At 35.5% G+C, this 22228-nt stretch overlaps 3 protein-coding genes across 5 annotated transcripts; 2 read left to right on the top strand and 1 right to left on the bottom strand.

Moving 5' to 3' along the window:
* The first annotated feature begins 167 nt into the window (after positions 1 to 167).
* Positions 168 to 13566, top strand: Cox17 (Cytochrome c oxidase copper chaperone COX17). The gene is made up of 3 exons (XM_073974849.1): positions 168 to 240; positions 374 to 554; positions 13331 to 13566. Exons 2-3 carry the CDS (start codon positions 427 to 429, stop codon positions 13413 to 13415), a joined length of 213 nt encoding a protein of 70 aa, XP_073830950.1. The 5' UTR covers positions 168 to 240; positions 374 to 426; the 3' UTR covers positions 13416 to 13566.
* Positions 3961 to 7722, top strand: LOC141397911 (uncharacterized). Its single transcript, XM_073974841.1, has 2 exons — positions 3961 to 4091; positions 4157 to 7722. Exons 1-2 carry the CDS (start codon positions 4014 to 4016, stop codon positions 7580 to 7582), a joined length of 3504 nt encoding a protein of 1167 aa, XP_073830942.1. The 5' UTR covers positions 3961 to 4013; the 3' UTR covers positions 7583 to 7722.
* Positions 13549 to 21323, bottom strand: LOC141397914 (microsomal glutathione S-transferase 1-like). 3 transcript variants are annotated; one of them, XM_073974846.1, is made up of 4 exons: positions 21188 to 21323; positions 20252 to 20560; positions 13982 to 14061; positions 13549 to 13892 (listed from the first exon to the last, which is right to left on the bottom strand). In XM_073974846.1, exons 2-4 carry the CDS (start codon positions 20423 to 20425, stop codon positions 13640 to 13642), a joined length of 507 nt encoding a protein of 168 aa, XP_073830947.1. In that variant the 5' UTR covers positions 20426 to 20560; positions 21188 to 21323; the 3' UTR covers positions 13549 to 13639. The 3 variants fall into 3 exon arrangements, with proteins under 3 accessions (XP_073830947.1, XP_073830948.1, XP_073830949.1); XM_073974847.1 differs by having other exon boundaries at positions 21064 to 21265; XM_073974848.1 differs by lacking the exon at positions 21188 to 21323 and adding an exon at positions 20685 to 20930.
* Between the last annotated feature and the right edge of the window lie 905 nt (positions 21324 to 22228).

Genomic DNA, 22228 nt, shown 5'->3' with positions numbered 1-22228 from the left:
ATTCAGGAAAAACCAGGGTTCTATAATCTGTTTTCATCTAGATCTACCTCTTTACTTATACCATGATTAAAAATATATGTACAATTATTAGAGAATTACTTTAATTTTAAATTTTTGTATGAATCACCCTGTTATTAACAATTAGAACCTTCTGTTTTTGTGTACAGTACTTCCTATCGTGTGACAACTGTCATTTATGCCCCAACCCCCAACAAATCAACAAAACAACTCGTGCAAGAGGTAAAGTTATAAAAAAAACCAAACAAATTGTGAAATAGAAAAAAATCTGCATTATGTAAACAAAAACATATGCAGAAAACAATAAACAATTATGAATTCCTGTTCAGATATTTTAATTATTTAACAATTCCAGAATATTCTTGTAAATTACATTACACAACACCTTAAACCACCTCTCAGAACGCAATGGGAAATGCACCAGTAAAAGAAGTTGCCAACAGCAGTACCGTGGCTACCGTGGAAACTCCAGCTGCCAAACCAAAATGTAAAGCTTGCTGTGCCTGCCCTGAAACCAAGAAGGTTCGGGATCAATGGTGAGTTTTTGATTGTAGATTATTATTGGTTCTAAAATAGTTCTGTGATTAGCTAAAGTTTAGCAAATGTTTAGGTGGGAAAAAATTACTTGCGAAAGAATTACTCTGCGCTTACTCGCAAGGTACTTAGCATGACAAAAGTAGCATGATCAGAGGTTCAAATATAGACCTTATATGTACAAGGTGGCCATGCATAGGACTGGTGGTTCCATCATATGGAGGCTTTATCTTTTGTGAATAATATGATTGATCACAAACGAATATCAGTTGGCAACTGATATTTATTGCCGAATTCACATGTTATTTACTTGACCTTGTATTCTGGTTGTATAGAATGGATCATGGCAGAACTACCAGGTAGTGGTATCACACCAGCTGATCGAATATGAAAAGTCAAATCCCTTTATGAAAAAAATATTTTTGTTGTAATTTCCCCAACAACATAAAGAAAGTTTTGACATAACATATTCACAATTTTACGATGCCACTACCTCCTGGGTAATTGTGCCATGGAATGGAGGTAGAAAAAATCAACAGAATAGATTAATAATTAACATAGAGCTTCCAACGCTTTGGCTACCGTGTATAACTAAATAGGTGGGCTCTCTTATATCGTCATTCAGAAACATTTTATATTCTAAACGAGATGGAAGCTACAAAACAAGGCACATAGCGGAGGAACATAACACCGCTCCATATAAAACATAATAAACAAAAAAATACAAACTAATGAGTGTACAAATGCTAGATCGTAGACGTCATTTGTGAATTGATATTACTGCATTCTTCCCTACGAGGAATATGCAAATATACACTTTCCCCTAACCCTCAGCAAAGTATACCCATTTTGTTCATACAAACGACCGGTGTCCATTGAACTAGATCGTTAAATTAACTGCCCAACTCTACCCCACAGTATAAGAGTATGCAGAATGGTTAGAACGCTCTTCTGAAAACGGCGACAGGCAAACTCCTCATATCTTCAGTGGACCATTAACATGGAAGAACGAAGGTTCTTCTCGTACGTCAGCATCATAATCAGTCATTCTAATCATTCATAAGATTTCTTGAAGATTTAACTTCCAAAGTTACTACAGCGAAACCTCTAGATCGACAAGCGTATCAAGCAGAATTGAAGAACATTCACACAGATGCAGTTACTGACTGCATAAATGGCCATGGCATGAGGCCGACCTCGGAGTACATCTCCCTTTATGACAGTTGAAGAGCGTCAGCAGTATTTTTCGGATTTCTTTCTTGGGAAGTATTCAGTTTTATTGGCAAAGTCAAATGTTTTTATACCCTCAGCCTTTACGCTAAAAAGGATATATACACTTTAACAGGACCAAAAATATTCCTCATCGATTTAGAGATAAGTTTGAAGATGGGTCATAACGGTCAACTGCTTCCGGTACCTCCCCCACAAAAGTTCAAAGTATTTCTATAAAATGGTTGTTGTTGTAACAGCGTTTATAAAATGGTATGAACGATAACTCTCGAAGAAAGCGATCGATTTGATCCAAACTTTGCACATCGTATTGTTTCTTCTAGTTTTACATCATCCATCCAGCACCCATCCTTCGGGTGCCTCCCACACAAAATACGGAAGAAGTTAAGAACGCCTCCCGGATAGTTTTGACATTTTTCACCAGGTTGTCATTGGTTCAATTTTTTTTCGGGGTGATGTCCATACTACCTGAGATAATGGCAAATACACAAGATAACTCACGCAGGGGGTTTATGATTCGTCTAAACATTGCCTATCGTATTATTTCATCCACTTATGGACTATATCGGTCCCGTCCCTCGTGTACCTCCCACACAAAATTTGGGATAAGTGCAATTTAAGGAGTCGTCCTCGTCTCCGATCTATTTGAATTTTTTTGCAGAAGGTTGTTTTCACAGTGCCTATTACAACGGTACAATTTTATAGGGTAAGTCCATACTAAAATGATCTAAAAGCTGAAAGAAACCAGGCGGTATTAATTACACGGTGCGTCTTAACTAAATTTAAATGAAAACCGCTTACACCTGGGAAGTTTTTGCGGATTCTGAAGCAGCAATATTCATAGATAAAAAATCTAAAAACAAGAAACAATCGCCGAAGGGATTTTTAAATAAATCGCGGTGAATGATCAAATGTTTAAGGTTTCTACGATTTTGCTTGGAAACCGCAAGTCCGATTTAAATGGGACAAAGAAAATATTGTAGCAGTGAAAATTCTCTACAAGATTGACCTTTATACCCCGGTTACACTTAATGGGATTAACCCAAAGGGTTTGGGTTTCAAATGTCAATTCCATAGCGCAAACGTCAAATAAATCCTGATGAAGTGGGTTAACCCGGCCAAAAAACTCTAATGTAACCGTACTATTATGATACTTTCGTAGGTCCGACAGAAATGGCCTTTTGAATTATTTGTAAAATTCGCGTTGAAATATAGAAATGAAATTGTCTTATGCAATTAAAAAAATAATTAAAAATATTAAGTTTCAGTATTTTATTTATAAATGCACTTATTGCACTATTATTTTCTAGTTTTAAGTGCATTTATAAATAAAACACTGAAACTTATTTTTTTTAATTATTTCACATCTTTTTAATTATTTTTTTGATCACTAAGAAGACCCTAACCAAATTTAGGCCGAAAATGTAGATAAAAACTTTAAATTGATGAAATTGAGTGGTACCGTTATGTGGGGGCTTCCCCAAAATATGGCCCATGTCCACCACTTTTGGTGGCGGAGTTTCTGTACAATTGGAAACTCCAAATGTCAAGTTACCGCCAATTCGGACTAAAAATGAAGACAAAATCCTCAAAACACCTGAAATCGGGTGGTACCGCTATATAGGGGCTATAGGAAAAAATGGACCCATATTGGTTTTGGTTGCATATTCATGTATTGTAATCCGAATCTGAAAAATGTGCAAAGTTTCAGTTCGATTGGTCAACGGCAACTGTGTTAAAAATGAGTTACTAGATTTGAACTAAATCGGGTGGTACCGTTATATGGGGGCTATAGGAAAAAATGGACCCATATTGGTCTTGGATTCATATTCATGTATTGTCATCCAAATCTGAAAAGTCTACAAAGTTTCAGTTCGATTGGCCAACTGCAACTGTGTTAAAATGAGATACTAGATTTGAACTGAACGGATAGCAAAGCAAGTTAAATAATAAAACACTTTAAAAACATCAAAAATTAATATAAAAATAGTTTAATACAAGACTACAACTAACGATTACTTGAGTAACCTAAACACTTGCATCTCTACAACGAATACATATTTGCAAATGGTGTGGCAACCCTGCAGCTCATATGGACAATAACATGTGAATAAAAATTAAAAATAGTGAATGAAATTGAAGAAAACAAATACAAATACTTTACGCATAATAGTTTTTTGCAAAATTATTTTCTTCTGGAAGCAGCATATTCTACACAAAACCCCAGCAAAATGGATAAAACTCAAATACAAAGACTGTCATTGAATGCAGACGATATTAACCCTACAGAGAGTATACGATTAATACAGGTATGAGACAGTGGCACGAAATAGAACTTTTGAGGAGCAAAATGTATACAGTTTTATTTTTTTAGCAACTACAAAACGTCCAACTAGAGCTAACTGATGTGGAGTACTTGGTCAAACATATAAAAGCAATTATACACAAGGAACTACGATTGGGCCAAGAAGAAGCTGAGGGTTGCTGTGTAAATTATAATCAAATAACAGTGAATGTTTGTTTTCGGCATTACTTTCAATTTCTACAAAAGTATAAAATCGAAGATAATTACTTTCATGATTATGTTTCCCGATCTGAAGGTGAAAGTGGAAAGGAGAATTTCGTTATCTTGTACTATGTACTCTTGACCTGCCAACAGAATTGGGATTTGGAACCTGAAGAAATAAAGCAACGTTGTTTGGAGGCTTTTGCCAAAGCTGTAGACAATAATGATAGTTGTTTATTGGATGTTTTAAAGTGTCTCAATTTAATATTCAAGAAATGGCCAAATTTGAATGTTGCAAACGATGAACTATCGCTGGATCATATCTATTTTTGTCTACAATCAAATCAACTAGGAATGAGAGATGAAATGCTAACATTCCTACAACAAGTTTGCCTATGTCGTACAAAAGCTTTGGATTATTTTGTGCGCATTGTAAACTTTTGGCCCTGGACATATCGTAACAAATTGTATATGCTTGCAGCAATATTAAATAAGAATTCCTTGGAAGAACTTTTGGATAAAAGTGGTTTTTCCAGACAGGAATTTTTTAAAGGTCTGCGTTCAACACTGTGTTACAAGAATCTATTACCCGCTAGTCAACATGTCGTCAAGGCTTTAAGTGGACAACGATCCAAGGATCTGTTAATAATGTGCTGTGATGTATTACAAAACGGATCTCTTCAAGAAATGAGAAATCTTCATCTGCAATGGTTTTCACGTATACAACAAAGAGATGAACTATTTGAAATGTTGTGGAAAGAACTTGAACAAAAGGATATTTGTGATTATACCACAAACAATTATCGCCATGTTTTGTTGTGCACCATTTTTGCCAAAGAAATTTTACAAACTTCCCAAAAATACTTTACCAAACTAAGCAGTGAATTTTTGAATAATTTTTCAAATTACGATTTAGACACTCAGTTGGTTATTTTTAAGTTTGTGCTGGAAAATCTAAATAATTTAAACATTGTCCATTGTTTAGATTTCTTTGTGGATTTCTCCAGGAAACATATGAATGTTGAAAATGCCCAATTTCGTAATACAATCTTGGGAAAAATGCCCATCATCATTAACCACATTGCCAAGCTATATAGTAGAAACAAAGTATTAGAGACTGATACTGAATTGGCTTTATTAAAGTTCTTTCAAAACATACAAAAGGATGTTGAACTGGGAGTTTCAGAACAAGTTTATCAACCAAAAATATATGGCCTGAAACTTTTGGAAATATTGGTGCGTTCATTGTATGGAGAAACTGTTACAAGGAATACAAAAAATTGTTGTCTGAAACATAATCAAATACTGGCTGAATTCTTAAAACAAAGAGGACTTTTTGATGCTGATAAGATTTGTCAAAAGCTCTTCAGCCTTCTTAATGATCCGTGTGGTTTTGATGATGCTTTGGAATTAATTGTAACACTCATTGCCATAATAATGTCACAAAATGAAGAAATTTCACTACAAGCCATTGAAAGCACAAGGGAGTGCTGTTGTTTGAGTGATGTAGATGAGGCGAACCTAAGTTTCCTATACGCAAGAGTTGCTGTACAGAATACTGCCAATGGTACTCTTATAAGGAGTATTTTCTCAGAGGCCTATGATAACATCAGAAACAGATTGACACCATTTGAAGAAGATCCTCTTAATGTGTGTAAAACCAAAGGTTGGCATTTATTTAGTTCCATTAATGTTCTTAACGAAGTGGTGCTACACAAACCGGAGTTATGTTTGGAAGACTTTATGGAAGTTTTACACATAATTGAAAAAATCGAAATGATCATTTTAAATATGCTTAATATTTGTAATACAAGAGATGGTAACAAAGAATTATGTGCTGCCTCATTTGAAGACATGGATAAAAGTTTAGAAATCTTGGTAGAACGCAGTCTATACTCATGTGACAATCATGAGCAAACACGCAAATATTTACTAATGTCATTTTGGCTTACACTTAAAGCATGCTGTGATTTGGCTGCATCAATGGCTGATTATATAGTCAAATCATCTAACTGCCCGGCAATTGATTCCAAATTAGACTTTTTGCAACGATGCATCAATATTAGTGTTATAGTTTTGACAAAATGTCGCCACAAGGGAGCCATAGAAGCGGCAGGTGTTACCATAGGCAAAATCACCAAATGCATAACATCCCAGCTATCCGAAAACAGTCCGGAATATGAACTATTCCACACATATTTACAACAGCTTTATGATTGTGGTGGCCGACGAGAAGTGAGTACAACACGTCGAGGAGCAGGTTTCTCCATTATGTTTTTACATATTGTAAAAAATGAGGAACACCGTGGCAGACCCATACTAAGAAAAGTTATACGAAACCTATTAATGGCCACGAAAAATCAAAATTCATCCTTGGATTCATCATTCAATTGCGATCGCATAGAAGCTCTACATTTACATTATCTTTGTGTGTTAGTAAGGGACACAGAATTGCGAGAGGCAATGTCAAAGTATTACAATGATATTATGATGACTGCCGTTACCCACATTGATAATCCCGAATGGACTATACGCAATGCAGCGTTACAACTTTTTGGAGCGCTGGTTCCAAAAATTGTTGGGCAACGTCAAGCAACAGAATTTGAAGAAGAACTTCTGTGGGAACCATCAGAAGTAACATTTTGCGAAATAACACGTAAATTTAATCTTTCCTATGAATATATTCTAAACTATTGTCTTGCGGAGAAAACGGCCACAGGTTCAATAATTCTATTTTTAGAATTTCTTCACAAAGTTGAATATATTCACAAACAGGAAACTACCGCGCCAAAGAAAGTTCAAGAATTCCGGGAACTAATGTGGTCTCTTCTCCGACATCCATGTGAAAAAGTACGCAAATTATCAGCAAAATGTTTTGTGCGTTCTCATGAATTTGCACATGAATTGCCCAGTGCTTTACTACAAATTGCCAGCATAATATTTAAGGTACAAAATGAAAACTTCTTTGAGGGTTTAATACAAACCCTACATCAAGGTGTTTTAAAACTACAACATGATATGAAATATGTAATCGTGGATCAAGAAGTAACGAAAACAATTTACAAAGTAAAAGAAACATTGGAGGAGAACTTTACTTTTGAACACCGTTACAAATACTATAGCCTGTGTAAGCTATGGGACTTGGTAGAACTGGTAACTATAAATTCTGGTTTGGATATTTCGACATCTGTGATTTTGAATGACTTAAAGAATCGACGATTGAACGACAAGGATAATTTGTCAATAGCCTACGATTTATGGCTGCAACGTATACAACCCTTGAATGATGTATAATTTTAGAAGTTTTTTACGCACAATATTTATTCTTTCTAATAAGTTGTACAATATTTATTTTATATGATATTTAAATTTTTATTAAAAAAAAAAAAAATAAATACATTTTTTACGTATTGTAACGTAGTAACTGAAAAAATAGTCTTTATTCTCTTTATAAGTAAACAAGTGAGCCAAGGCTATAGTTGGGTCGGCCGACTGTGTGATACCCTACACCACCCCAAAATTTCGTGAGGATCCGATCAAAATTCCGACCTGTAGTGTGATTGCACAAAAAAATGGAAAAATAGATGTATTACCGACTTTTGCGATATTTCTGTTGTTTGACCACCTATGACAAACTACTTCACCTCGTTGTAAAGGTGATATTTTCTACTTTCCTTGCCAGGTTTTGCTTTTGATATACCTCTTGAAGAAGAGAGATATTCGCTTTGAAATAAAACGTTGGTCTTTTCTCGAAATAACATTCCGAGCCCTGAACAGTATCCGACCATTATCAAAATCAATAGTTTTTTTCCTCTGTAAGACCCCCATTAACCCCCAAAATTTCGTGACGATCCGATCAAAATTGCGACCTGTAATGTGATTAAAAAAATGGAAAAATGGAATGTATTACCGACTATTGCGATATCTCCGTTATTTGGCCACATACGCCAACCTGCTTTACATCGTTGTAAAGATGGGATTTCATAGTCAGAATTTGTTTTTGGAAGGTCCCCAACCATAGCTATGATATTCGTCATTATTTTTAAAATCACAAAAATGAAAAGTTGGATTCTATTAGCGGCTATTGCGATATTTTGGTGGTTGGACCACCTATGACAACCTACGTTACATCATTGCAAAGGTGATATTTTCTACTTTCACTAGCAGGTTTTTCTTTTGATATACCCGGTATAGAAGCCTAGATATTCTTAATATTAATTTTTTTGTCCATTCCGACCCCTGAATGTTATCCGACCATCACCAAAATCAATTGGCTTCTTCCCCTCCGGGACCTTCATCAACACCCAAAATTTGGTGAGGATTGGATTAAAATTGCGACCTGTAGCGTGATTACAAGGTTTTGATGGGGAGACGGACGGATACACATAGCCAGATCGACTCAGCTCGTCGAGACATTCATTTTAGTATACATATGTATGGGTCTACGACCATTATTTCGATGCGTTACAAACGCACCACATAGTGGTGTAGGGTATAACAAGTAAAAAAGTATCAGTAGACATTGCCGACAGAGATATACCCTCAGCCTGTGTGGATTGCAATACTGTTTTTCCAAAAAACTTACGTATTTAGGAAGGTTTTCAAAACAATATGGAAGGATTAAAGCGCAAAAATTTGCGGGGATATCTATAGATAGGGCTTTTTTAAACTGAGTTTCGACAATATTTAGAGTACCATTTTAGCGAATATTTACTTTGTTGGGGGAGGTGTCGGAAGGTCCACTCCTTCCACCTTCGAATTTCATCTAATATTCGAAGAAATATTACCATATCTAAAGTGTGGACGAACGCAGTATTCGGTTCGAGCTCTCCAGTCACTACATATGGCGTCATAGGGGGTTTTTACAACTTCCGGGCTTTTTCTAAAGAAGTATGGACTTGCCATTGAAATAACTTTTACTGTCGCCATTGAGGCAGCGAATGCAAGTAGCTCCAATAAAAATCAAAGTGATCCGAGAGCAGGTCTTAAAGTGAATTTATCCAAAATGTGTGTGGGAGGTACCCGACGGAGTGGACAAATATAGTCCATATTCGAACCTGACGTATACCTGGTAGATATATTAGGATATGTAAAGTATGGACCAAATCTGTCACTCCCATCAAGAGTTATCGTACGCACCATTTTTCCGAACATTTTTGAACTTTTGTGAGGGAGGTACCTGAAGGAGTGGACCGATATGGCTTATCTTCGAACTTAAACTAAGTTTGCACAAATATTACGAAGGCCACAATTTGGACCGAAACGGCAGATCCGTTCGAGAGTTATCTTACGCTCCAACCACTACATACGGTGTCATAGGGATTTTTTGCACCTTTCAGGCTATTTTCTCAGGAAGTATGGACTTGCCCCTGATGAAACTTGTACCGTCGTATGGGGGGCAGTGAATATAAGTTGCTACAACAAAAATCAAAGCGATTCGAGAGCTGGCCATAAACTGAACTATTCCGACCGATTGAGTCCATATTGAAACCTTATCTAAGTCGGGTACACATTTCATGATGTGCAAAGTATGGACCAAATCGGTTACTCCCTTCAAGAGTTATCGTGCGCACAAATTTTCCGAACATTTTCGAACTTTTGTGGGGAAGGTACCTGAAGGAGTAGACCGATATAGCCCATCTTCGAACTTAAACTAAGTTTGAACAAAATATTACGATAGCCAAATTTTGGACCAAATCGGCTCATCCGTTTGAGAGTTATCGTGCGCACCAGCCAGCCAGACAGACGGACATTGTTAAATCGACTCCAAATTGTCTGAAACACATTTCGTCCAAACATACTTGGGGTCTAAAAAAATTATTTCGATAAGGCACATTTTGGTATAAAAGTCTATATACCCTTTCTAGCCTAAAGGCTGAGGGTATAAAAAGGTATTGTTGTTGTATCAACGCAAATATGTTCGATCGTGTATTATTTCAGTGATCAGTTATCCTCTGTATCCAGACTCAAGAATTCTGTAACTTTGACTGGTTGCGTCCATAATGAATCAGGAAATAGGTGAGTGGGGTTAGCTGGGCAGCTAAATAAATGCAGGGTGTCGTGACGACCCAATCCACATGTCAGGCATGTTTTGAGGCGACTGCATCGTTAATATTTTAACTGGGCTAAAACCACTCGTGGTTGCTTTTGCAGCTGGTGTTCTTCTGCAGCGATGGATGGGGGATGTCCCCAAGTACGACATTCACATTGTATTTTTCTACTGCCTGCGCATACTAGGCAGTTTTGCCGGCATACAAAAAACCTAAATGTGCTAAGAACAGATCTCTAGTTTTAGGTAACATAAGAAGTTTTGGAAGGTTTTCGGAGTAAACATTAAAACGTTTGTGGGTTAGGTATAATAAGCAGTGGGCCTAATTTCCTCCTTCTTTTCGTTAGCAATACCTGCCGGAAAAATTCTCCATTTTCACCACAGTTTCCTTTCGATAGTCATCGTGCCTGAAAGCTATTTTAGTTGGCCCAAAAAGGATTTTTTTTTTGGTCTGCTCCTTTACTTTTGAAAATGGTAAAACCGGCAAAAGTAGTAGAACTTGTAAACTGCTCTCATATGAATTGTATGGTGTCAGAAGTAAAGGAACGCTTTTCGAGTAAAAAGTGGTAAAACTTGAAGATTCTTGAACGTAAAGGAACAGAGCTTTTAACTGTAGGGTCATTAGGAAGAATGGAATTGCACACGAAAAAATTCAATCAAAATCAAAACAATTCTACTAGATCTTATGTGAGGCAGGTGCCGGAATGTGTTATCTGATATAGACCTTCTTGGAACTTGATGTACATTTGAGAGAAATATTACGATGTGCAAAAGTTGGAGCAATTTTAATCATTCCTTTCGATTATCATGGCCATCAGCCATTTATGTTGGAAACCGTCGAATTTTTAGAGCTTTTTGAACATTATGTCTGGAAGCATGGACTTGATCACGAAGCACATTTAATCGTTGTAAACAGAATCACATTGTGTTTTTATACCCTCAGCCTTTAGGCAGAGGGTATTTACACTTTGATACGACCAAAAATGTACCTCATCGAAATAATGGTTTTAGACCCCAAGTATGTTTGTACGATATCCGTTTCAGACAATTTTGAGTAGATCTAGCAATGTCCGTCCGTCTGTCTGTTTGTCTGTCCGTCTGTCTGTCTGGCTGGTGCGCACGATAACTCTCGAACGGATCAATCGATTCTGTTCAAATTTTGGGTATCGAAATATTTTGTCCAGATTCGATTTAAGTTCGAAGATGGGCCATATAGGTCCACTCCTTCAAGTACCTCCCCCACAAATGTTCAAAATTTGTCGCAAAACTTGTGCGCACGATAACTATTATAGGGAATAACCCATTTGGTCCATACTTTGCACATCGTGTAATTTCTACCAAACTTAGATGAGGTTCCAATATGGACTCAATCGGTCCACTCCTTCGGGTACCTCCCACACAAAATTTCGGAAAAGTTCGGTTTAGGACCAGGTCTAGAATCGCTTTGATTTTTGTTTACGCAAGTTGTATTCGCTGTCCTCTATACGACGCTGTAAGTTTCATTAGGGGCAAGTCCATACTTCCTGAGAAAATAGTCTGAAAGTTACAAAAAACACCGTATGTAGTGGTTGGAGCGCAAGATAACTCTCGAACGGATCTGCCGATTCGGTCCAAAATTTGGCTTTCGTAATATTTTGTCCAAACTTAGTTCAAGTTCAAAGATGGATTATATCGGTCCACTCCTTCCGGTACCTCCCCACAAAAGTTCGAAAATGTTCGGAAAATTTGTGCGAACGATAATTCTTGAAGGAAGTAACCGATTTGGTCCATACTTTGCACATTATGAAATTTCTACCAGACTTAGATGAGGTTCCAATATAGACTCAATCGGTAAACTCCTTCGAGTACCTCCCACACAAAATTTCGGAAAAGTTCAGTTTAGGACCTGCTCTCGAATCGCCTTGGTTTTTGTTGTAACATCTTGTATTCACTGTTCCCTGTACGAAGGTAAAAGTTTCCTTAGGGGCAAGTCCATACTTCCTGAAAAAATAGCCTGAAAGTTGAAAAACAAACCCTATGACACCATGTTTATGGGTGGAAGCGAAATATAATTCTCGAACGGAAATGCCGATTCCGGCCAAAATTTAGCCTTCGTAATATTGTTTCCAAACTTAGTTTAAGTTCGTAGATAAGCCATATCGGTCCACTCCTTCAGGTACCTACCCCACAAAAGTTCAAAAATATTCGGACAAATTGTGCGCACGATAACTCTTGATGGGAGTGACCGATTTGGTCCATACTTTACACATTCTCATAATATCTACCAGATATAGATAAGGTTCGAATATGGAATATATTTGTCCACTCCATCCCGTACCTCCCACACAAAATTTTGGATAAGTTCACTTTAGGACCTGCTATTGAATCACTTTGATTTTTGTTGAAGCAACTTACATTCGCTGCCTCATTTACGATGGAAAAGTTGTTTCTGGGGCAAGTCTACACTTCTTGAGAAAACAGCCCGAAGGGTGTAAAAACCCCCTATGGCCTATGACGGTCCATTCCTTTAAGTACCTTTTCCGCAAAAATTTTCAACTTTAATCCTAATCAACATTTTTGTCGGTTCATATGGCCAAATTTTGAAACAAATTTTTTGTGAAAAAAGTGTTTCAATTTGCACAGGCTGAGGGTATATCTCTGTCGGCAAAGCCGACTGATACTTTTTTACTTGTTTTATAAAAATTTTAATGCTATCCTCGAACAGTCCTTAAACTGCACTTAATTGGAATTTTTGAACTTTTGTGAGGGAAATACTCGAAGGTATTGTCCGATATAAACCTTCTTGGAACATTGGAAAAATACATAAATACACCATCATTGTAAAGAGATCAGACTTTGTTCACTTTTTGACTTGTCTTTTGTAGTGAAACCACCCTAAACTGAGAAATTCGGCAATTTCCTACAATTTACATTTTTGGTTCCTATTAATAATTATGTTAATGTAACTGATTTCTAATCTAATTTTTTTAATTCCCGTTTTCTTATTTTTCCAGTATTATAGAACGCGGGGAAGCTGAATGCGGAGACTTGATTGAAGCTCACAAAAAGTGTATGCGGGAACAAGGATTCAACATTTAAAGAAATCATATAGCCATCTTATTTATTGGTTACTTAATTCGTTGTTAAAATGTCTTTGTAATATTCTATCCAAATCTCGAGTTCCTGTAATGACAAATTTCAGAGAACTTTCTTTCTATCCCAGTTGTAGTCATTTTGTGTTATTAATAAAGAACGCTTAATTTATTTTAAAATTTAAAATAAAACAAAAACAATGTAACAAATCATATTTAACATTTTTTCATTTAAATATATTTAATATTTTCAATGCCAACAACAGCTGCCATATAAATGGTTATGAGGAACATCGTAAAGAAAGCCAAAAATCTCGATGGTTGTGGCACTGGACGGAAGGCATATACCAATGTATGAATGAAACGAGCCACAGTTGCTACACGGAACAAATTACAGGCAATTGTGGGATTTGGATTAGTACAAATATAGAGTAATGCCATGGTGAAATAGGGTAAAATATTTTCCATATCATTGCGATGGGCTCTGCAAGAAAAAAATAACAATTGGTAAATATGGTGTTGAAATGAGCTTTTCAATATGTGTATATGTGTGCATATGTGTTTTTCATTTACCTTCTTACTCTCTCCACTTGTGGATCGTTAAATGTTACTTCAATATTTTTGAAAAATAAATCTTCTTTGTTGGGGAAAACCTAAAATTATATGACAAGGAAAAGTAAAAGTTATTAAAGGAGTTAAGAAGTTTTTTTATTTTTATCCGTTATGCATTTACAAAATATTGTCTACCTTTTTAAGAATACTGTGTGGCACAAGACCCAATATCTGTAAAATTTTAAAACTTTTAAATTTTATAATTTCAAATTTTTGCCAACTTTTTAAAGCTCTCCATGCATTAGTAGTGGTTTCTGTAAACCTTTTTAGTTAACGACATTTTAAATATACGTTAGCAACAAGGTTCATATTATCTAGTTGCAGAATTGCACTATGGGTTATAAATATAATAGGCATAAACTTGGTTAAGAAAAATCTCTCAGATTATTTATTGCAGTGATAGATATTAGGTATGTTCGATAACGTAAATACCCATTATATTAATTTTAATTTTGTATTCGCTTAAGCAGAACACATGTTGTGTTTTGTAACCGAAATTTCGGGTCAAATAACCGACAATCCGACCCGTCCACCAAAGCAGTAATACATTTCCGTAATTAGTATAAAAATACCTAATCTGAATGTTCTTACGAAGCTAGAATTGTTCAAAATAATATAAGAAGCGGTGCAAATGTAAAATTAAGTGCGTGCTTACATCTCATATTAATTATCGTGCGCCTGAACTAACTTTAAAGGAAAAATGTTTAGAACCATTCAATTATTTATATTTCTCAGTAAACTTAATTAACATTTTCGTATAAAAAGTTGCAAAATATGTTTATAGGATCCTAATCTTGCATAAATAATCCTTATTTGTCAAAAAGCATGCAGAAATACACTAAATTTAATTAATTTTATCATGTTAGTAAAAACGGACATATGCCTATGGAGTAGAAATTCGTATTTTTATTGTCTCTATTTTGATGCACAATATATATTTTTTTTTTTTGTATTATTCAGAATGAATAGGTTAGGTTAGGTTTAGGATGCGTAGCTGCCGTGCTGGCAGCAACTCCACTCGGAGACCTTGAGGTCCATTTTGATCATCTGACTATTGAATTGTGTGTATTGTAGAGATGATGATGTTGTTGTGATGTGATGGTGTGTACATTGGGTTATTTGTTTGTATATGAAGAATGTGGCTATGTGTGTTGTTAAAGAGGTGATCCGGTTATTGATTTGGCGATGAGATGTAAGATGTGATGCTAGTTATGTATGGGGTGATTGTAGTGCGGCTATATGGTGATTTGTGCATGCAGATGGTGGCTGATGGCTATATGGTGATGTGTGCATACAGATGATGATTGTGTGGAATGATTTGTGCATGCAGATGGTGATGGTGTGTAACTGATGGTTATATGGTGATGTGTGCATACAGATGATGATGGTGTGGAAGAAACGTATGATGAGATGCCTGTTATGGATGAGACTGTATGGTGTTGTGTGACTACAGATGGTGATGTATGGCTGTTGATGATGATGAAGTGTGCTATGTAGGAGGAGATGGTGGATTAACTTGGAAAAGTGGGAAAGGAGGGATGTAGATAGTGATAAGACAAGAGAGAAGAATAAGAAGAGATTGTAACTGTAGAGGAGAAATCAGATTGTTTTTAAGAAGAAAAGATTTAGTAACTAACTAAGGTTTATTTACTAACGGTTCTAAGTCTGTACTGACCCGACTCAGAGCCACTTGAGTAATTTATCAGGACTGTAGGGTCAATAGAGGAGAAGTAAGAAAGAGATTCAATCACATGTACACCATATAGTCTATGTCTTTTGACCATAAGTCTAGGACATCTACATAGAAGGTGCTCGATTGTCTCCGTTTCCTCCTCATCGTCACATAACCTACAATACTCAGCGCTATTGTCATCCCACTTGCATGTCATAGATCTTATTCCACAGTGGCCAGTCGTGACCCCTACAGCGATTCTGATTTCTGACTTGCACAGTGAGAGGAGGGATGCAGTTCTACGCCCTGAGATTGTCGGCCAGATTGACTTGGATACCTTACAACCAGGCACGTCCTGCCAAACTTTAACGGTTTTCTCTGCGTAGAGCTTACTGAGCTTGACGAGGAAAAAAGCAGATAGGTGGCTTGACACAATCATCCACCCTGAGGTCCGAGGATTGGGAGCCTCTTCTTTCCAATTCATCAACTATCTCGTTTCCCTCAACATTGCAGTGCCCTAGAACCCAGCAAAACTTAAGAACTATGTAACATGTTTTTAAGGTAGCCATGCATCTTTGAACTGTCCTAGATTTAATACAGAATTAATAGTTTCTATTTTATAACAACTTATTACCGTGCAGTAACAGCTTATTACCGTGCAATAACGATAATATCAATCGGGTATGTTCTGAGACACACTTCACTTCTCAAGCATTTTGTTCACACCATTTACGTTTATTTGTCGAATATTTTATGGACGGTCTAGGGTGTACTCTTCTTTTTAAATATCCTAGTGAACCTTAGCCCCAAGAATTTTGCAAAAAAATAGGAGTAAATTGGGCGAACAAAATGCTTGATGCGTGAAGTGAGAGGTGAAGTGTGTCTCAGAACATACCCGAATAGCGGAAAGGCTAAGCAACGGGTTTTATTTATCCAGTTATCATGTTTTTTTTTTGTTAAAAAGGTAACAAATAATCATGAAGCTACCTGGAATCATAGGTCCATAGCTTTATTGTAACCCAGCTTAAAATGCAAAATAAAATGAAAAAGGCCAGGCCAGACTCACGTGTCCAACGGATTTCTGAACTGCGCATCAACAAATTCTGGCTTGACAATGTTGATATATAATGAACTTTGTTGGACATATGTAATTCAGCTTTATTTATTGTTTTTCGTCCTAACATTCAATAACCTTTTTATTTGAGCAAATTTCAACCTCTAAATAAGTTTAAGTCAGGGTTACATTTGTAGTTTGATACGATCAACAAGTAAAAAGTATCAATCAGCTTTGCAGGCAGATGCAGACATGTACAAAAAAACAATGAACTTGGGGGCACCGCGGTGCACACTCACCGTGCACACTGAATGCCAGGGTTTCATTCCCGAGCCAGGCAACATCACATTTTCAAAAATAACCCTTAGTTTAATGTTGGCATTTCTTCTGAATATTTCAGGCATCACGGTGCTCTTGAAGCAACTTTAAATGGAAGGTACTTACACCTGGGAAGTTTTTGCGGAATCTGAACACTACAATGTTCATAGATGAGAAAAATAAAAAAAAAGAGCGAGGAGCGATTCAAGTTGACATTTTTAGGGGTTTTTTATGTTTTCACGATTTTGCTTGGAATCCTCAAGTCCTATCGAAATGTTGTAGCTATGAAAATTCTCTACAAGATTGACCTTTATGATAATTTCGTAAGTTTTACCGTTATTGAGATATAGAAGTTCAAATTGGGACAATGCATCGAGTGTATCGCTACTTTATAAAACAATGTCATATAGGGTCCGCCTTAACTAACTTTAAGTGAAAACCGCGTACACCTGGGACGTTTTAGCGGATTATGAAACAGTAATGTTCATAGGTGAGAAGAATCCAAAAACAAGAAAAATCGCTCGAGGAATTTTTTAAATAAATCGCGTTCAAAGTTCACATTTTTAGGTTTAGGTTAGGTTTTCACGATTTTGCTTGGAAACCGCAAGTCCTGTCGAAATGGGTCAAAAGACAATGTTGTAGTATTGCAAATTCTGTACATTATTGACCTGCACAACATTTTTGTAGGTTTTACCGTTTTTAAGATATAGAAATTTAAGATTCAGATTTTTTCACAGGTCTTCAGGAGTTTGATTGAAAACTGCAAAGAATGTGACTAAAGAAAATGTTGTAGTTGTGAAAATTCTCTACAAGATTGGCTTTCGTATCTTTTTCTTAGGTTGTGCCATTTTTGAGATATATAAGTTTAAGTTGGAAAATTGTAGTCATGACACTGTTTGTAAGCAGATACAGCCAGTGCATTGCCCCAATTTGAATTTCTATATCTCAAAAACGGTAAACCCTACGAAAATACCATAAGGCTCAATCTTGTAGAGAATTTTCATAGCTACAAAATTTTCTTAAGTCTTATTCCGATAGGACTTGCGGTTTCCAGGCAAAATCGTGAAAACCTAAAAAACCCCTAAAAATCTCAACTTGAATCGCGATTTATTTAAAAAGCGCTCCGGCGATTTTTTTTTAATTTTTCTCATCTATGAACATTGTACTTTCATAATCCGCAAAAACTTCCCAGGTATAAGCACCTTCCATTTAAAGTTGCTTCAAGAGCACCGTGCCATGTTAAACTTCTACAAGTGGTGTCATAAGACACCACGTTCGGTCTCTGCTATAACAAGTTGTTTGAAAACGGCCAGCTTTCCAAATGCTCTTAAGCAAAAATGTTAAACTTTTTTTGAAGAAGGTAACCATAGGTGTTGAAGGGAACAATTGACCGACCTTCGGAAACTTTAGCTTTGACAATGAAACATTCTACAACTTAGGGGTAGTTTACACTATATGTAAATGTCATATGACATGAAATTTTCCATCGTTAAATATTCAGTAATATGTGGAATATTGGAGAATTTCCTTACGCCATTTATTCTGTACATCCACCCCAACAAAAATATAATAAAATTACGTCTCCACATTGCCTCCGTGGGTAGATATGGAATGTTTTTATTTCGTGTCATATGGCATTGATAGATAGTGTAAACTACCTCTTATTTAGGCTGAAAGAATTCGTGGCTCCAAAAACATAGTACTTAACGGCACCCGATTTAAACATCACAGATCATTACCTTATTGCACTCATCTTCCCGATGTCACACTAAAACAGTTGCTTAGGGGTAGTTTACACTATATGTAAATGTCATATGACATGAAATTTTCCATCGTTATATATTCGCTAATATGTGTAATATTGGAGATTTTCCCTACGCCATTTACTCTGTGCGTCCACACCAGCAAAAATGTTAAAAACTACGTCTCCACATTGCCTCCGTGGGTAAATATGGAATGTTTTTATTTCGTGTCATATGACATTGATAGATAGTGTAAACTACCTCTTAGTATTGTCCAATCTTTGAAAACAGCCGCATAATCCGTAAATGGACTAACAGGAGTCAAAAAGTTGTATAACAATTGTATCTAAGACAGAATCAGTAATCTGATGGCTTAGAGCACACACAGTTTCCTGCAGAGAATATCAAGGAATCTGATAACAGTTACAAATAGCGTACTAATTATATGTAAAGAGCACTTTTCCAAGTTGATGTTGTCCACCAATATTTATGTTAAAGGAAATTGTGTTTTTGGTGTGCCACTAAGACAGCAGCAAGTCGGATTAATAATAAAGAATGAAGAATTTTGAAGATTGACTACAGACGTGGAGGATTCAAGAGATCAAAGCTTATCAAAATTATTTGATTTACAACGCTGCTTTTGACAGAGGCATCAACTAAAAATTCGTATGAAAACATATCCCTTACAGGTATTCGCTGAGCGGGAAAATCAGGGTTCTGATGGAATGAACATGTGAACAAAGATATCGAAAAATATGATATTAGAAATAGGAAGAAACAAACGTCCGAAGGGATTGAAAATCTATTCCTTTTGCGATTTAAGAGATAGATGTTCTGTATTGGGTCACATAAATATAATTGGGTTTGTCAAATAGAACAAATGCAACAAAAGGATGCGGTAATAATGAAAGTATTGAATCATCTTAACGATTTAAATGTACTGTTTTTTTCTTCCGAAATTCTCTTAAATTTGCTTAAGACTTTAGACCGCATTGGGAGGATGAGAACGAATTTAGATAAAGATCAAAATTAAATATGGTTTTTTCATTGTACTACAGATGCAATGCAAATCAGAATAAAACATGATTGGAAATTTGATCAAATTTGTGTTTTCTGTCGGATTAAAATAAATATATATTTACATGCATACTCGTGTTCTGAACTTCATAAGTACGCGTAAAATATAATGCAATATTACTTTGAGGTTTTCAAGTTCAGCAGCTTTTGTAAATTTTTATAATTTGTAATAATCAAAAAGATGCATGTTATCTTTAAAAGATTTTGGTAGAGATTTTTTAAGAACCAAGTAATTTATTACTTGTGAATTATATAATATGTATGCTTTGTTTATAAGAATCATATGCAATTAAAATTTGTTAGTAGAATTTTAAAACATCTTCTATCCCAATATTCGAAATTATTTTTTTTATATTTCCTTATCTTACCTTATTACGGAATCGTTGCAATGCTGTCAGCATAGACATAAACAACATTTTCGCAACCAAAGCGCTGGTCCATACCAAAAAACAACAAAAGACACGATTTTCAAGGTTTAATAAAGAGAAACCACTGGCCGTTGATTTGTTGTTGGGCATTGATGTTATATTAGCAGCTTCCATTTTAATTCTAATACGACAACCAAAAACTCGTTTACTTTTTTTTAATGAGCAGAAGATTTAGACGAAGTGCAGTAGTGTCATAAAAATACGTACATATATTTGCGTATTTTTGTATTATCGACTCAAGTTGCGAATCTGCAAAAAAGAGAATGTGTATTTATTTTCAAATTAATTATTATAATACAATATAATGAAAATTTTATATTATTCTGATTGGAATTTGATCTTTGGTACAATGTATTTCTTACAAAATGCTCACTTTTTACATTACATTATTATGCGGTTTGGGCCATTTTCAAGGTTTTAGGAACACCTTTCAAAGTTGAAGTAGCAGTTTTATTATATTTTGGCTTAACAGTGCTTGTCTATCAACGTACAATTATACAAATATACACTTTTCTGCTTGCTAGTAGAGAGTATAAGGCTTTCTGCTCAAACTTCTTTTATTTTGATGGATAAGATAATCTTTCGAAAAAGGAACTTGTTTTGTGTTTTTTTGATTTTTTCCGCAACACAATATCCATCTTAGTAGATTTTTAATATTACATTATATTCTAATGATTAATTATCTTTACATTTTATAGCATGCTGTAATTAAACAGGGTCTAGGTTTTTTGAACATTGATATATGCACTTACATTGTAGTATAAACACTGTAATCAATTTTAGATTGCATTAAAAATTTTCCAATAACTTTGTTTTTTTTTTCATTTACGTTATTTTATGTTTTATAATTTGTATTTGATTTTCTTAGTAACTTACATCGCTTCGTAGAAATGAACTTATTTATCAGCGATTAATAATATCAAATGTTGCTGTGACAGCGTTTAGAACTCAATTGAATTTAGATGTGAGCTTATTGACGGTATTAAACTTTGTTAAAACAGTATACAATCTCAAATTTCTGCATCATCTCATAGTTGCAAATGTATTGAGTTAACTCTTAATATACCATTTCATATCTGTTTGCAAAACCTAAGAGAGCAGTATTTCGCTTCAGTAATCTACAAAGATTTTTATATAATATGAAGTTGCATTACGAGTTTTTGAACAAGGGGTTGATTTACAATTGGGAAAAATGTTCACCTATTTTCGATTGATACTTCGTGGACAAAGAATTCCAAGGATTTCGCGATAACGAAAAAGGGGTCAATTTTATCTTGTAAAATCATTGGAATCGCCGTTTGGTGCTAATCATGCCCATCTGGTATATACATAATATCATGATCTATACTATGCACATCGTAAAATTTCTACCAGACATAGGCAACGTTCGAATATGATCTACTTCTTAGGGTAACTCCCACACAGAACTTCGTAAAAGTTTAAATTAAGGCCTGTTCTCGATTAGCATTGATTTTTTTTTGAACAATTTGTATTTCCTATCCTCGTTACGACTGAGAAAATGGCAAAATCTGTAAAACCCCGAGTACTTATCGGTCCACTCCTTCCGGGTACCACCGTAACTAAAGTTAAAACGGGGCAACCATTTTTTTCAAACTTTGGATTTCATAATATTTTGTCCAAACTTAGTTTAAGTTCGAAAATGGGTCATATCGGTCCACTGCTTAGGGTACCTCCCTAACAAAAGTTCAACATTTTTGTTTAAGTGGAGTTTAAAGTCTGTTTGAGGATCTTTTGGAAATGTTTACAGGAGATACTTCTTGTAGTACTGTTTACAACGATATTATGTTTTTCGTAGACAAGTCCCTGTTCAATTATACTGTGGCCAACGAAAGGAATGGCTCCGAAAACAAGATCCACTTCCAAAGTGGACAATGCAATGCAGCTTCAATCCAAATT

The sequence above is a fragment of the Musca autumnalis genome, unplaced genomic scaffold, assembly GCF_047663935.1.
Source record: "Musca autumnalis isolate F117 unplaced genomic scaffold, ASM4766393v1 scaffold_3, whole genome shotgun sequence".
NCBI classification, from domain to species: domain Eukaryota; kingdom Metazoa; phylum Arthropoda; class Insecta; order Diptera; family Muscidae; genus Musca; species Musca autumnalis.
This window is presented reverse-complemented; position numbering and strand designations above follow the sequence as displayed.

Coding starts and splice junctions, on each gene's coding strand:
- Cox17 (XM_073974849.1), top strand. CDS start 427: ATGGGAAATGCACCAGTAAAAGAAGTTGCCAACAGCAGTACCGTGGCT. Junction 555..13,330: donor AAGAAGGTTCGGGATCAATG/GTGAGTTTTTGA, acceptor TTATTTTTCCAG/TATTATAGAACGCGGGGAAG.
- LOC141397911 (XM_073974841.1), top strand. CDS start 4,014: ATGGATAAAACTCAAATACAAAGACTGTCATTGAATGCAGACGATATT. Junction 4,092..4,156: donor AGAGTATACGATTAATACAG/GTATGAGACAGT, acceptor TTATTTTTTTAG/CAACTACAAAACGTCCAACT.
- LOC141397914 (XM_073974846.1), bottom strand. CDS start 20,425: ATGGAAGCTGCTAATATAACATCAATGCCCAACAACAAATCAACGGCC. Junction 14,062..20,251: donor TGCAACGATTCCGTAATAAG/GTAAGATAAGGA, acceptor ATATAATTTTAG/GTTTTCCCCAACAAAGAAGA. Junction 13,893..13,981: donor CAAGTGGAGAGAGTAAGAAG/GTAAATGAAAAA, acceptor TTTTTCTTGCAG/AGCCCATCGCAATGATATGG.